Here is a 16,131-nt window from a genome sequence, read left to right on the forward strand (position 1 = left end):
AAAAACATACAAAAATCTTCACATACACACAGGTGTTTTTGTGCATTGAAAATATTTTGCCGGCCGCAAAAATTTATCTTTGTCTTGCCAAAGGTTAATCTGATTATTTAATGTGATGTTACCTGCCGTTTTGCAGTACGGATACCCACTGATAGTCGGCTGCTTTAAAATGCTCCTGTGTTTGTGTAAGCTCTGTGAAGAGCATCAAAGGTTTCCATTTACAACGTGTTTTTGCAGCGCTGAGCTTTGTAGCCAATCACAAACACATCTGATTGGCCATTGCGTTCACATGCTCAACAGATATGTCTAAGTTAGTCAGAATCCATTTTCAAGTTCTGCATTCTTGCGAATCCTTTCATTATAACCAAAAATGTATAAATTATGTCAATTAGAGATCCATTGCAGTATAGACAGCTTCATTGATTATAACAGGAGTTTTTGCAAGAGTGCAGCCTTGTGTACCTTGTGTAAGCGCACTGTTTTATGATCTGTTCCTACAGTGATTATTTTCATTTCATGAATAAATAGGATAAGGTAATATTACAAGCTGTTTCTTTGCATTTATTTTGGATTTATTGTCAGTACTGGGCTTGCAGTTCACAGGGGTAGAGTACTTTGTACTGTGAGTGGATGACCGTGTTCACCGGCCACAACCGAAAAAGACCATTTTTGACCCAGGAAAAACCCTGACTCATTCTCAAGTTAATACCGTTAGCTGGAAGACATCCATGAAGACAGAGTGGCCTTTTTGTGTTTTCTCATTGATGCTGACAGGTGACCAAACCCAGTAGAGGTAGGTACCATCAGAACACAGACGGAGGGTAGTCAGGCAGCTGCCCACTGGGAAATGATGATGGGGCATTGCTACTACTTGTGAAACCTTCAACAGAGAAAGGAGAATTAGAAGCTTCCACAAATAAAGCAAATTTGATACATTTCAATAACAGAACATGTCATATATGTATTGCAATTTTTTTACCAAGATGTCTAGGTAACACTTTGTTTTAAGGTGTCCATGTTACAGTGTAATTATATATTTAAGTACTGAGTGATAACAGTTAACTACATGCATTTACTGTAGGTTTAGGGTTTGGATTAGGGTGTGGTTAGTTGCATGAATTATGCACAATTTATAGTAATTACTATGGTAACTACATGTAATGTGTAACAAGGACACTGTAAAATAAAGTGTTATCGATGGCTAATTGTGTACCATGTTTTGTAACATTTAGATGTCAGAGGACACAAGCCAAATTTCCACCATTTTGGCCTGTCCTATTCATTATGAACCTCCAAACAAAAGGAAAAATAATTTTAATTTGTCAAAATGTTTTATAGATACACTGCCCTCCAAACGTTTGGAAACACCCTCGAAAAGTGTATTTTTGGACAATATTGGCATGAATCCTTTTTAATTTGTGATAATTTTGCACTGATAAAGGACAACACAAACTACGAAAACATATTTTATTACATAAACAGTTTATACGTAGAAAAAAACTAAAATTTTTGATTCATCAAAATATCCACCATTAGCAGCTATCTGACCTAAACTGGGTTCTAATTGGTTAATGGTATTCTAAACTTAATTGGCAATCAAAGCTATTAAGGTGTGCTGACCCAAATATCTTTTACAAACCTGGGCCAAGTTTAAACCAGGCATCACACCTGGCAAAGGGGCAAGTCTGACTTTGACATGTATATATTGCCATTATTATGTAATCAAAATGAAAATTATTATTGCTGGTCTTCAATGATAATGTCAAGTTACTTTAATGTATTTGCACCAAAAAAAAAATTATAAGGATTTATGCTGAAATCGTCCAAAACCACACTTTGCCAGGGGTGTTTCCTAACTTTTGGAGGGCAGTGCATATATACACCAATAAAATTCAGGAATAACCTAAAATATCAAATTATGTTGTGAAAGTCCAAAATTAACAAACTTACACTTTACAAAATTAACATCAGAGCATTCTGGGAATAAATGTCAAATGTTGGTCAGACTCCAGCCCAAAGGAGTATACAAATTAAAAAAAATAAAAAAATAAAAATATTTCTCTTAAATGTATGAGCAAAAAAAGTTGACATTCAGTACACATTTTCTTTTGCCAAAATGCTGAAAAATCAAGTGAGAAATGAAAAGTGTTTAATATTCCAAAATTCATAATGCATCCGTAATATGACAACCACTTCCACAGCTGATACAACAGTTTCATTTTACAACATACTTAGAAATAAGACACCTACTAACAATTCTGATTAGAAATATCAGAATACATTCTCATGGCACTGTTATTGTGATACTTGTAACAATTGCAATGTAAACTTGAAAGTGCAATGTGAAGGATGATCAATTGTCATGGAGAGGCCGTACCTGTAGCGTGAAGGGGTCAATGACCTGGCACAGCTGATGAGGCTTTGTGTCAAAAGAGGCAGGACGGTGGAGCAAAAAGCCACTACTGTGTGCCACCCACCCTGCTTCCATTTCCTCATTCCGACAATACACAAAACCCCTGTGAGGAAGGCCAAAGAACAAATGTTTTAGCTTAAAGTCTATTTCTAATTTCTTATATAATTACTTTGCAGGAAGTAAGGACACAGGTAAATTTATTATAATGGGTTTATGTGAAGATTGTTTTAAGTTTACTTAAATTAAAAGTTGTTGGCCCAGTTTCACAGACAAGACTTAGATTAAGTCAGGATTAAGGCAATTAAGTAGCTTTTATAAACATAAAAAAAAAATAAAAAAAAAATGACTAGTGTGTATCTTGAGACAAAACAATGGCATTGACATATTTTAAGATATGTCAGTGCAAGTTGCTTTCACTTAGAACAGCTCAAACATGCCTTTTAGTCTAGGACTAGCTTGAGCCTTGTCTGTAAAACCGGGGGGTTATTTTTTAAAGACTAATACATTTTTAAATTGATAGTTTTCAGTTATACTGTAATGTTGAATGTCTATAATTAATGTTTAAAACATCGGTACCTGTATTAGTATCAGTAATACTGGCCTTCATTCATTAAAAATATACCATTAAACTATTTATATATTATATATTTTATGAAAATATTTACAAATATACTGTATTTAAGTTGTTTCTACATTAATTTGGAGAGTAACTGAAATTATTACAATATAAAAATATTAAAAACAATGTTTTTAATCATGATTAATTACAGAAAAATTTGTTGTTGTTTTTCTATTGACAGCACCAATATATATTTGTACACAGAAACTAACAACTTCCACTGTGACTTCAGAAGAATGGTGTTCATAAAATTAGTGATTTCATCCCTGTAAATTTCTAAGCGGTAAAACTGATGGTGTTACAACTAACACCCCTTTACAAACATCCCCGGTCTCCCCTATTATGTTGAAAATATCCTTTATGCAAAATATGATTTTTTATTTTTTTAACTTTTGGTTGAAATGTGTCCAAGATGTTTCTTTATGAGACTGAGGAAGTGCAAGAAGCTGACATTTAAGAGAGGAATGAAACAAAGTTCATTGACACAGGAAAATTTCATTTGGTTCAAACATCTAACAAATATAGTTGCTCACAGAGCAGAAATGAGAAAGACCTCAGGACAAAGCAAAAGCTGTAGAAAGAGCACAATAGTAGCCTGGACGTTACTGGTACAAACAGAAAAGCAGGGTAGGAGGTTAAGTGGTAGTTATGTAGTTTTAGAGTTACCTCAGCGTCCCATGCTGCCCTGAGCCCAGCTTGCTTAATCCCTTCCCAAAAGAGTTTGTTGTGTAGAGATAGAAACCATCTGTAGCCAGGCTGCGTCCCAGGTCTGTATCTGAGAGAAAAAGATGTTTTAGGGCCTTATGAAATAAGTTTTATTTTTTCATAAATTCAAATTTTATTGTTTTCTAAATTATGTGTTTTATGTTTAAATATTTCCAGATTCCATTTTAATGGATTGATTGAATTTTAATAAATAAAAAAAATAAAAAATGATGTTAAAGTTTCAACTGATTAGACAATTTAATAATTTATTAAACCTTAACAAAACAAAAATAAGAACTTTATTCAACCATTTTTCCTCTTCCCTGTCAGTCTGTTATGCAGTTGACGCAGTGAACACTGCGCAGAGCTTCCGTGTTTACGTCTGAACGGCGACTCAGTATTGGCCGACGCTGTTTATGTGAGCACCATGACGCATACGTGTGATGCTGACGCAGGAGCTGTCCAATACAGAGTTGGCGTTCTGACGTAAACACGGAAGCTCTGCACTGCACTGTGTCAATGGGGTAGATGACAGAAAAATTGTTGAATAAAGTTATTTTTGTTTTGTTTTAGCACACAAAAAGTATTCTCGTCGCTTCATTAAGGTTAAACCACTGTAGTCATGTTGACTATTTTAACAATGTCTTTACAATTTCTTTGGACCTTGAGTGTGGTAATTTCATTGCCTTCTATGTGAGATAAAAAATAAAATAAAAAAACTCTTGGATTTCATCAAAAATATCTTAATTTGCGCTCCGAAGATGAACAAAGGTCTTGCGGGTTTGGAATGACATGAGGTTGGGCATGTCTACATTAATAATATAATAGAATTTGATATGAATATCCCACATTTCTGTCACAATCTCATGGTTTCAGTTAGCGTTACTACAGTAAATCATGGTAAATATTGGCAACTTGCCAACATCTTTCAAGATTGAAAGCCTTCTTGAGAATGTCAGCGCTGTTTCATCTGGCTTAAAACTAGTTAAAAATCACAAGGCATTTGATTTGTGGTTTATATATGAGAGAACTCTGCACTAGATCTCACAGCGCTGTATAGTGGTCGCGTGACTGAGATGGACATCATGTAAACGCATTCGCTCTAAGCTCGCGCTGTGTTTTGAGCCGAAATGATAAATGTTCCATGTGTCATGAGGTTAAAACAAGCTGCTCTGTGTCGTTCTGCTTTTGGCGCATTGGCCATTTATGTTTCTAATACAGTTATTACCACCAGTGCGACAGTCCGTAACACACATGCGCAATATTATTTGCATAGTGCATAAACATTATATCGAACACTTATCGAACTTTAGATATAATTTTATCAAGCTAAAATATATTGCGATAATTATGATAATTTTATCACCCAGCCCTAATCTGACGATTTCATTTCTCAAATGAAATGGTGAAATGCTGGTGAAGTGACTCAGAACAGCTCGAGATGAAGTTCATGTGTTCATGTTCTCATATAGTGAGACGGCAGACGCTGAAAACACCACGAGCGTCACAAGTGCTTGATTTTGTGTAGTAGACCACACTGGGACATGCAGACATCTGATTTCAAAAGCAGTCTTTAAATGGGTAATGACATGAGAAATCAAATTTTCCTTGGTCTTTTGCCATATAAGAGGTCTTTGTATCATTATTACATCCTGTTAAGTTCCATATCTTAAGTTCCATAACTTAAAACATCCTCGTCCTCAATAAAAAAAACAATTTATATAATCAAACTATAAAAAAAAAGCTTAGTTTGAAACAGAGGTGGCATGTGACATCACAGGGGCACAATCATTTGCATATGACTGCCTCTGGAGCAAAACAACAACAACAACAACTACTTTTACATTATCGCATTGTTGTCCCCTCCAACTGGTGTTCAGTCGATGAGCAGCAAGTGCATCTAAAGTAGGTTGTTTACAATAAGATTGTGATAATAACAAGATTGCGATGCCACACAGATGCTGTGTTGTTACTGGCTGTGGAAAAACATCTTTGCATAAGCTGCTGAAGGATCCCATTGTCAGAGAAAAACTGACTTTCGTATTTTTAACGAAATTTATTTTTTCATAATTTTCCCATTCGGTTATTTTGTATTTTAATCCTGTTAATACTTCCCCCTTAAAAACATACTACCGCATGTGTAGTCACATGACTCCGCCCGGTCCAGCCAGCGGCATGGAAGCAACACGGAGGCAAACTCAAACACAGAGACAGCGTCCATACGGCGAGCCCCAATGTGAGATCACTTTCACTTGCGTCTTCACTAAACTGTCAACTGTATGTGTTTTAAGGCTTGCCAGTTTGGACATTAGGGGTGCAACGGATCGGATCATTTTTCGGGTCAGCAAAAACAAAGACAAGACAAATAAACATAAGTTTTGTCTTTTTGTTTATTAACACTTTTAAATTATTAAATTAAAATATATAAATATATAAAAAATATATAAAATGTGATGAAGTGAGCGGTTATCGTCACATAGCTCTCCGTTCCCCTGGACGTCCACCCGTCTGTCGTGAGCGCAACAGAGGAGGCTCGGGATAGTTCATCCACAACTTTTTTCTTCTCCTGCTCATAAAGATCTGGCACAATATTTTCGCTGAAGTGGGTGCGCGACGGGATGTTGTAATGTGGCTCAAGCACTTTCAGCATGTATTTAAAGCCCTCGTTTTGCACAACCGAATATGGCCTCATGTCTGCACCTATAAACACACCGATAGCGTTTGTGATGGCTTTAGCCCGGTCTGATTGTGCAACAAGGGGCTGCTTAAATGCTGCGGTGATAAGCGGTTGTTGAGCAGCCTTCGTTTTCACTCCTGTCAGTGAAACACCGGTGTGATGTCGCTTCAAATGCGTGGCCATGCTTGATGTGTTTCCACTGTGATATGGCTTTCTTGTGCCACAGTGACTACACACTGTCATGGTTTTATCCACTAACCTCTTTCCTTCATCATTATATTTGACAGGGAAGCCAAAATGCTCCCATACAGGGGGTTTAAATGACGCGGGGCAAGCTCCTCCGTTCCTCCGCTCGCCATCACCACGCTGTGTGTGGACTGAATATGCGCACAACTTTTTTTTTCATAAATCAATCCGCGGATCACGTGTGTGCCGAACCGAAGATATTGATCCGAACGGATCACGGATCAATGATGATCCGTTGCACCACTATTGGACATTCAAGAAGACTTTAGACCTTCAGATGTTTATCATTATGCATTGTGACAAAAACGGAACTGGCGCCACGTTCATTCCGTAAGTTGAATAGGGAAGGCATAGGACATACAGCATAAGCTTTTTGAAGAATACGGAAAGCGGAAGCACGTGCAAGGCAATATTTTGTGTTTATAAAGCATATACAGTTGTATATTTTTCGATGTGTGGTGTTGTTTAAAGCCCTTTGAAGCTGCACTGAAACTGTAATTTTGACCAACCGTTTGGAGACCACTGAAGTCCACTATAAGGAGAATAATCCTGGAATGTTTTCATCAAAAACCTTAGTTTCTTTTCGACTGAAGAAAGAAGGACATGGACATCTTGGATGACATGGGGGCGAGTAAATTATCAGGAAAATTTTATTTGAAAGTGGACTAATACTTTAAGTATACAGCCCTACTTTTGATTTATTTATCAAAAATGTTGCCAAATTCCAAGACTTTCCATGCTATACAGTAAATTCCATGGTTATATGTTCCATCTGCATTTTTCATGTCACAGAAATCCTAGGGCACTAGGGTTTGAAGAGGCAAATGACAGCAAAGGCTGAGAGTTGCAAAAGAGCAGGGATCAGCGGGTTGTACTCGGATACTGTATGTTGTAGGACAGGGGTGTCCAATCCTGTTCCTGGAGGGCCACTGTCCTGCAGAGTTTAGCTATAACCACAATTAAACACACCTGCATCAAATAATCAAGGTCTTATTAGGCATACTAGAAACCTGCAGGCAGATGTGTTGAGGCAAGTTGGAGCTAAACTCTGCAGGACAGTGGCCCTCTAGGACTGAATTTGGACACCCATTTTTAAGGATTTTGAAACTTGAAAGAAAGAAAAAAATCTCATAAATGCTGTGTTTTTGTGTCAGTTTTTGAGTAATTTTATTCATTCCAAAGCAGAATTGTGTGCTTTCAATTTTGTTACAATCTTTCTTCATGCATGTAGAAACCTTTGTCATAGACTCACCTTTACTCTCTGGTCCAGTGGCGCTGCTTTCTGGAGTGGGCAACATGTCCTCGAAGCCCCATGACACACTGTGTTTCCCCCCTAGCAAACAGGAGGGTGAGCCTGGACCTCCCTCAAGAAGCAGCAGTCTGCAATAGAGTGAATTAAATTAAACTACTTAAAGTTTAAAACTCTTTTAATCCTATACGGTTTACATTTGTGAAGGGTCTAAAAGAGTTGTTGATGTATTTTACACAGTTGTCTACTATAAATGTGTATCATTTTAATATTCTGAATTGGAGAATTAATCGGTAAAAAATAATTCCCACCCCATTTAATCTGTGCCATTCAGTTGAATATGAAATGTGATACAGTTAACAATAGTAGTTTAATACTGTACGTCTTTAAATAGTAATTTTATGACACATCTCACCTATAGAGAACATCAGCCACTGGAAGTTGACCCAAGTCTGTCTGTTTCTGCAGCAGGTGGACAGTATGAATGAACGTTTTGAGGGAGCCCCTGCAAGCAGATACAACAGAAATTGTTTTAAGTTTCCTTTCCGTCTTTATTTTGACTGACATAAAGATGTATGTAGTGAGGAAATCAAGAGAGACTCTCCCCTAGACATATCAGGTGAAAAGTGTCTGAAGGATATGCATTGAGACACTTTAGTACGAATTGTAAAGAACAATGTGTCTCAGCTTACAACTTGTGATTGATTCGGAAACAGAGCCAAAACTACATCGAGAGCACCATACTTAACAATTTAACTAACATAAATCACCATAATGTGTCCAGCTGATTAATCACAGTACATAAAGACAATTGTTTTCTGAAATGCTATGTTTCCAGAATAGAAATCTGAACATTACATAAAGCCAGGTTTAAAAAAAAAAAAAAAAAAAAATCCTTGTTTAATTTTGTTCACATACAAGAAGAGTTAAAGGTGCAGTAATTGATGTCACGCGTTTTTAGGCCAAAACATTTTTTGTCACATACAGCAAATATCTCCTCACTATCCGCAAGCTACCTGTGTCCCCTGAACACACTGTAAAAAATGCGGTCTCTGTAGTCGTCACAAGCTCCGAAAACGGCAATAAAAACAAACTGGTGCAGCCTGGACCACGAATCATAAAAAACATGCACCAGCCAATAACCGACAAGAATGATTTTAAAAGCGTGTTCATGACTGTGTCAGGATGCACGGAGGGGAGGGGGAGGAGGAGGAGGAGGGAGGGTCTAGCTAGCATCTGTTTTGTTTGACAACGCTTTGAACGTCAACAGAAAGTTACTCCACCCAGGATCACTTAGAGCACCTTTAAAGATTTTTATTGAGGAAATTTAGATATCTCTTTTTAACACTCCATAAATCAGAAAATACCATCAACAGCCAGAAAAAAAAAAAAAAAAGTCACGTTTTTTAGGAATAAAATGTTATATCAGGTGAATTCTATATTAACAAGCCCTCTATAAAACCTTCAGAACATAGATAGGAATAAAACTGTAAAGTTTGGTGTATGCAAGTGCAGCTGAAGTGGAGATTTCTGACTCACTGCATGAGAGGAGAGGAAGGAAAAAAAAAAAAAAAAAAGGAAAAAAAAAAATTCACAGCCTTTAAAGATATGTATTGTAACTGAAATCTATAAATGCAAGTAGATGAAATGTAATAAACATTTAAACATGCATTTCGGATGCTTTCTTTCCACTAGTCTGAAATAAGACTGGAAGCAAAATAAACTAAAATGTCAAAACTGACAAGTGCATGAAAAAAACATTGGTTTTGCCTCTAGTGTCTTGTCTTGGCTTTAATCCACTCCAGCTTTTGACCTGATTTGCAGCAAAGACTCTTACAATGGGTCTACACCAGACGCAAGCTGCGCGATGCGATACGTCAAAAGACAATAGAACCCATTATACTCAGTGATATTATCTAGGCTGGATGTGGCACGATGCAACAAAATTCCCAACAGTAAACAGATTCCCCGTTCTATTTCTGAAGTAGTCCAAGTGCTTTGCAACGGTTTGTTGCGTTCAGCGTAGACAGCTTTTAGCGGTTGCGATGCGATGCGATGCGACAAAAGTTGCGTCTGGTGTAGACACGGTGTTGGCCAATTACATTTACCTAAATAATAAAAAATAATAAAGGCTAAAAGCCGAAAAGGAATAGCCATTGTGCTGCGCTCACCTTGCACACGATAGAGCCACTAGTGCAGCAGCTGCGTTCTGTCTCTGTTGTTGGGTAAGTAGTGGCCTCGCCTGTGCTATAACCTCTGGCTCACTCCTCTCCTCCAGCCAGGAGCAAAGCAACCTCTCCAGGCCATTTAGGCAGTCTGCAGGCTCCTTGCCTAGGCTCAGAGGCTGGCAGTCACGCAAACACGCGAGCAAGACCTCGGCAGTGACGCCACAGAGTGCAGGGTCGTGCCGTGTTTGTGACTGCAGTAGCGGAAAGACCAACAGGAGGCCGACCCTTGAGGTAAACGGTGCCTGATCAGTGCCGGTGGGCATCTGAGAGTGGTGAGGATGGTGGTGATGTTGAGGTTGCAGGAAGCCCTGTCGCTTAAGAAGGGCCAGCGCCTCCTCGTCAGCCCCTCCGCCGCTCCCTGGGATGACTCCTTCATGCTCCTGCTGCTCCTCCAGGGCCAGCTGTCGCTGTGCCCCCCACAGACCGCGCAGTGCATTGAGACGGTACTCCAATAGTCTTGCGTAAGCGTTGCTCTGGTTTCCACAGACTGCTCGCAGACGCTCGGCCAACTCCACTGGGTTCTTGGTCTCAAACGTCAAGATCTGCAAGAAGAAAGAATTTCATACTAGTTGTTGAAGCTTATTTTGGCCCATGATAATCTAAATGAGTTATTTGCTTCACTGCTGTCTAATTAGACCCCAGGTATACTATGAACCCAAACTACTGTATCTAACATTTGGTGAATTTTTAGGAAAAACTTAAGGAAAAGGGATAGTTCACCAAAAAATTTAAATTCTGTCATCACTTACTCACCCTTATATAGAAGTTTGTTTCCACCACGAAATAAAAAAAATAAAAAAGGTAATTGCGACTTCTCACAATTCTGACTTTTTTCCTCCCAATTGCGATTTTGCTTCTTACAATTGTTAGAATTGCGAGATTCAAACTCACAATTGCAAATGATAAAGTCAGAATTGTGAGATATGAAGTTACAATTCAGATTTTTTTTCCTCACAATTGCGAGGTTAATCACGCAATTCTGACTTTATATCTTACAATTCTGGCTTTATATCTTGAATTTGTGAGAAAAAAAAAAATCAGAATTGTGAGAAGTCGCAATTAGCTTTTTTTTTTTTTTTAATTTCATGGCGGAAACAAGCTTCCATACCCTCAAGCTGTTCCTAACCTGTATGAATTTCTTTCTTCTGTTGAACACAAAAGAAGATATTTTGAAGAATATGGGCCAAACAGTTGATGGGCCCTACTGACTTCCATAGTATGGAAAAAATATATACTGTGGACGTCAATGGGGCCCATTACCTGTTTGGTTATCAACATTCTTCAAATATCTTCTTTTGTGTTCAGCAGAAGAAAGAAATTTATACAGGTTTGGAACAGCTTGAGGGTGAGTAAATGATTTTTGGTTGAACTATCCCTCTAAGCCCATATAAAAATCTTTATATATTCTGAAGCTTCTCCATTAGCCCAAGTTTAGGTTGTGGATAGCTTTCCATGGCATACTGAAAATAAATATTCAATATACATGCATAATTAATCCAGATATTACACTATAATTCCTCAAGTAATTTGCTCAGTGTGTTTGACATGTATAAGTAGGAAAACGTGTTACTACCATTTAGTAAAGACACTGGCTTAACCTTCAAGAACCTCTAGTAAACAAAACTTTCTTCATTTCAAGATGGACATCACTGAAAGTAATGAGTCAGTTGTTTATGCTGTTCCTGAATAAACATCTGACTCATTACTTTCAGTAATGTGCACCACAAAACTGGGCTGCATAATTAATAGTGATCACGATTTCTCCTAATTTATTAAAAATAATCTATACATTGTGTAGACATTTTTCAGAAACGCTTTTTTTGTGTGTGTTCTGACATCTTGAAAAAGTCTATGTTGCATATAGGGAAATTGCACAATATATCTCCCTTTCTAATCTTGTAGTTTGCATTGTTTACATACATCAAAACTTCAAACTCATCAATGCCACCAAAGTGAACTTTTGGCCATATGGCGAGATTCACTGTTGCTACCCTCGTGTTATCCTACCTGTAGAATTTCACTTGTAGAGTCAACAGACAGACATTTTGAAAACATTTGAAACTGGCATTCAGCAAGCTGGATGTGATCAAAATAAAGGCATACAACAGACTGTAAGTTCACAATGGCAATTGTATGGCAAACACTGAAACAGCAAGATGGCAACAAACAGGAGGCAAAACAACCAGATGGATCTAAAGGAATAGAAAGGGGTTGTTTCTCAGATGAGCACAGCCTGTATTAAAGTGCTTTGTAGTTTTGCTTTCAGTGCTGTAAAAAGCAAACAAACACAAACAAACTAACCTGAGTAAAAAAAAATTAATAAATAATGCTTAAATAAAATTATGTTGATACATAAGTTGCCAAATTGTGATGGTAGAAGGGCATTTTTGACACATTGCAGAAACATCTATATAATATCACATAATATATCATCTATAATAAGCAGAAAGTAAGTCTGTAGCGAAACGTATATCATTCAACTTTCACAGTTTGTTCACATTGTGACACCATTTAAATTCAGATGTTCGGTTTATTGTTTTATACAACTTAATTAGAAGCGCAACAATTAAAGGTGCAATATGTAAAATGTTCTGTCCGCAGGGGTCACTAGAGGCCTATTCAAAACAAAGGTGTAGCTTGATGACTCCAAGTTTGAGCGCGGAATCTTGGGACATGTGGTCTTCACATCACAGCCGATGGAAAATAATCGGGATAGGACTCAGGCAGAAATCATGTTCATGGATGCGATTATTAACGTTACTGTAGTATGAAGCAGAGCAGGACCGAGTGTTGTGTTAGCTGAACGAGGCCGCTGGAGCGACTGCGAAACACACGCCTCATGAGCAGCGGAACTTTTATTATGACACAGTCGCCGGCGCCATTTCCGCTTTTCTGGTCATGAGTATGAGGTAACACAGCTCTGTTTATCATATTAGATACATTTGAGTGTGTTGAAAATTATGTTATAACGTTACTCTGTGCGTTTACTCGGTGGCTGCTATGAGACACTTGTTGCACACTGCAGTAAGATAGATCAGTTTTAGAATATCATATTAAATTCTGGATGGCTTGTGTTGATAAATGGCATGCAATTAAATTTAAAAGCGTATTGTATGATGGAGAAAATGCTGTATTAATGTTACTAAAAATAAAGCTGCATCTGATTATGCTATGTTAGCTACTTGACAAAATAATGATTTTCTCTGAGGCATGGTAAAGCATGGTACTCATAAAAAAAAAAAATAAATAAATAAAAAAAAAAAATCAAGAAAATTAGATTTAAACAATAAGACTAAACGTGTTGAGCTATATAACAATATTTAGTTTTCTGTCTATAAACAGTTGTTCCCTTATCTTTTAGAATGTGTAATATTTTAAAGCGCCTTTGGCGTTTCCATGGTTTCTACAAAATAAAACGGAAACTGAGGGTAACGCGGGTATGACAATTGACAGGCGACTCCTCACACGTCCCGGAGCCTTGGTTAAAATTTTCTCAAGATTTACAAATAGTTGGAAACATTCGAGATATTGTAAGTACTCAAGTGAACAACATACATAACACTGGCCTAGTAGTTTTGGGATATTTTACTGCAAAATTATTACATATTGCACCATTAAATTATGTTGTCTGTTACATAGGGACTACTGAATAGCAATCTAGACGTTCATTTTAAAGTGCAAAGAATTGAGAATCAGTTCAATTGTGAAAATCAATAAAGCTCTGTAAATCTTGCATTTTTACAAAAGTATAAGGGCCAGTTCACACAGAATACTTTTGCTGTTAAAAACACAAGATACAGGTTGGTGGAATGGAAAAAAGCGCAAGGTCTATAGATGCGTTTTTGTTTGTTTGTTTAACTTCTTTTAACTTGAGTGCCATGTTTTTAGGACACTGTCATTCACAAGATACCGTAAAAGATGCAATCACAACGTTCAAACACACCAGACAAGCATGTGTTTACATAGAAAACCATCGGAAAAGTATGCAGTGGAATGGAGGTCATTAGAAATCAAAATAAAACTGCAACAATGTCAATTTCTGTAACTTTATTATAATAATTAGATTTACATCTATTTTTATATTAAAACCATTTTCCTCTGATCTTTGAAGAGATTAGAGAAATGAGTAAATAAATGAACAAATAATACATGTAACAGTACAGCTATATAATGATAAAGGAAAACATAATAATGTAACTTTCCAAATATACAATATACAAGTATAAATTGGGTCTTTTTCCAATAAACTATATAACTGCTTTTTAAATTATTATTATTATGGGGTCCCTCACATGAGGGTGATCAAATTTAGGGATGTGTGGCATCTAAAAGATTTAAAACCCCTGTGATACAGTGCATAGTGTACAGTGCGCCATTTGGGACACAACTAGTGACTCAAATTACAATAATACCTTCTCCAATATATGATACACTAAATATGATACAGACGCCGAGGTTTCCTTCCTTTGCCCACACAAAATCCACCATAAATAGTAAACCATCCTGGTATTCTTCGTTACAGCACACTATCTGGGACACAGTAATTCTAATCTCGGATACTACTTAGGGTGGATAGTATGCGAATTGGAACACAACGCCCTTTAGCCGTGCCTATACGGCTATAATCGCAATTTAACACGGCTATTTTTTGATTACTTTAATAAATGACTTATTGATGAAATGACATTGGGCAGGACAACATTTGTGTGACTATAACAGTGAGCAACAAAAACCCCTATCGTAGTGCGAAATGTTGCTATTATAGGCCTAACTATAGGTTGTATTTAACAAGTATTTTGACGTCCTGCGTTAGAATTGTAACATGAATCCTACGGACAGGTCAATAGCTGCCTGCCACACGACAGTGAGAGATTCAACTCCTCCTACTAGCCTGTCGAAGCTATGCTAACGCGTCAAACATAAGAGACAAGCAGGAACTGTGTACCTGTCACAATATACGACACAGAAATGTGCAATAACAACCTGAAGGCAGGGTTAATAAGCTTCGTTAACATCAACGTAAATCGACTGGCCGCTAACATCTATATTTAGCAATAATATCTGATACTTCTCACATAGCGGGCTTGATAACACACCTCGCATGTTTACACGGACTAACATCAATAGAATGACACGATAAATGATTTAACACTTGTTAAAACAATTACGTGCTTCATTTACTTGAAGAAATACAACAACAACATATTATTATTAGCATAGTGCTATCTGACAAGCCTGTTTTGGCCGAACATTACCCAGCCGAGTTAGTTAACTTTAGTGTTAAGCTAATCAAGTTCACATCTAACAATATAGAGGTTCCTCTGAATTAAACAAATATAATAAATGCACACCTCCTGCTCGGATTCTCCTTGTTCAGACACTCCGATTTCACTGGGCAGCTCTGCCAGGTCCGTGACCCGAATTAGTCCATCATGAAGGAAAATAGTCTCTTCCTTCACTGACAGCCACTGGGAAGAATCCACAGCACCTGATCCCATCTCTTTCTCCTCCGAGGAAAAATGCAAAGTGGTCAAACATCAAATTCAACGTACGACGGGATCAGATTCAGCTTGAGCCGGCGACAGATATCCTGCATCATCACTGAGCGCGCGATCACGGTACGACGCCCATGCGAGGCCTCGCTTGAACGCCGCAGATCGATTCGCCAGTCCAATAGGCTCCAGTCCACTGTTATCGGAAAGGTGGGCGTGACACAGGCACAAATTTCGCTGTGTTTCCTAACTTGAGACAATTACGCAGTTCCTGAATTGATATTCTCGTGTAACTAATTCGAGACTGAGCGCTGACTGCAACGGAATTAACGGCGGTTCAGTCGCATAAACCTTTCCAGCTGTCAGTCAGACACCATACTAAACCAGTTCAGTTTGAGTAGCCTGTAAGATAAACATTGGATTTCCTGAGGTGCCTTCAATTATTTAAAATTTACAATTATTTTTAAAACTCCCCTCTCAATGAACGCGAAATTTACAATTC

The 16,131-nt window shown here is 37.6% G+C and overlaps 1 protein-coding gene across 8 annotated transcripts in view; it reads right to left on the reverse strand.

The window, feature by feature from the left end:
• LOC137030024 (probable E3 ubiquitin-protein ligase HECTD4) overlaps nucleotides 1–15,926 on the reverse strand; it is a 91,895-nt gene extending 75,969 nt beyond the window's left edge. For all 8 annotated transcript variants that reach the window (XM_067399966.1, XM_067399963.1, XM_067399965.1 and 5 more), the window contains exons 1-7: nucleotides 15,489–15,926; nucleotides 10,081–10,679; nucleotides 8,325–8,414; nucleotides 7,913–8,040; nucleotides 3,699–3,807; nucleotides 2,378–2,516; nucleotides 710–880 (exon numbers count right to left, since the gene is read on the reverse strand). In XM_067399966.1, the coding sequence (XP_067256067.1) occupies nucleotides 710–880; nucleotides 2,378–2,516; nucleotides 3,699–3,807; nucleotides 7,913–8,040; nucleotides 8,325–8,414; nucleotides 10,081–10,679; nucleotides 15,489–15,635 (1,383 nt within the window). In that variant the 5' untranslated portion in view covers nucleotides 15,636–15,926. The remainder of the gene's footprint in view (nucleotides 1–709; nucleotides 881–2,377; nucleotides 2,517–3,698; nucleotides 3,808–7,912; nucleotides 8,041–8,324; nucleotides 8,415–10,080; nucleotides 10,680–15,488) is intronic.
• Between the last annotated feature and the right edge of the window lie 205 nt (nucleotides 15,927–16,131).

The sequence above is a fragment of the Chanodichthys erythropterus genome, chromosome 11 (assembly GCF_024489055.1).
Source record: "Chanodichthys erythropterus isolate Z2021 chromosome 11, ASM2448905v1, whole genome shotgun sequence".
In the NCBI taxonomy this organism is placed as follows: Eukaryota; Metazoa; Chordata; class Actinopteri; order Cypriniformes; family Xenocyprididae; genus Chanodichthys; species Chanodichthys erythropterus.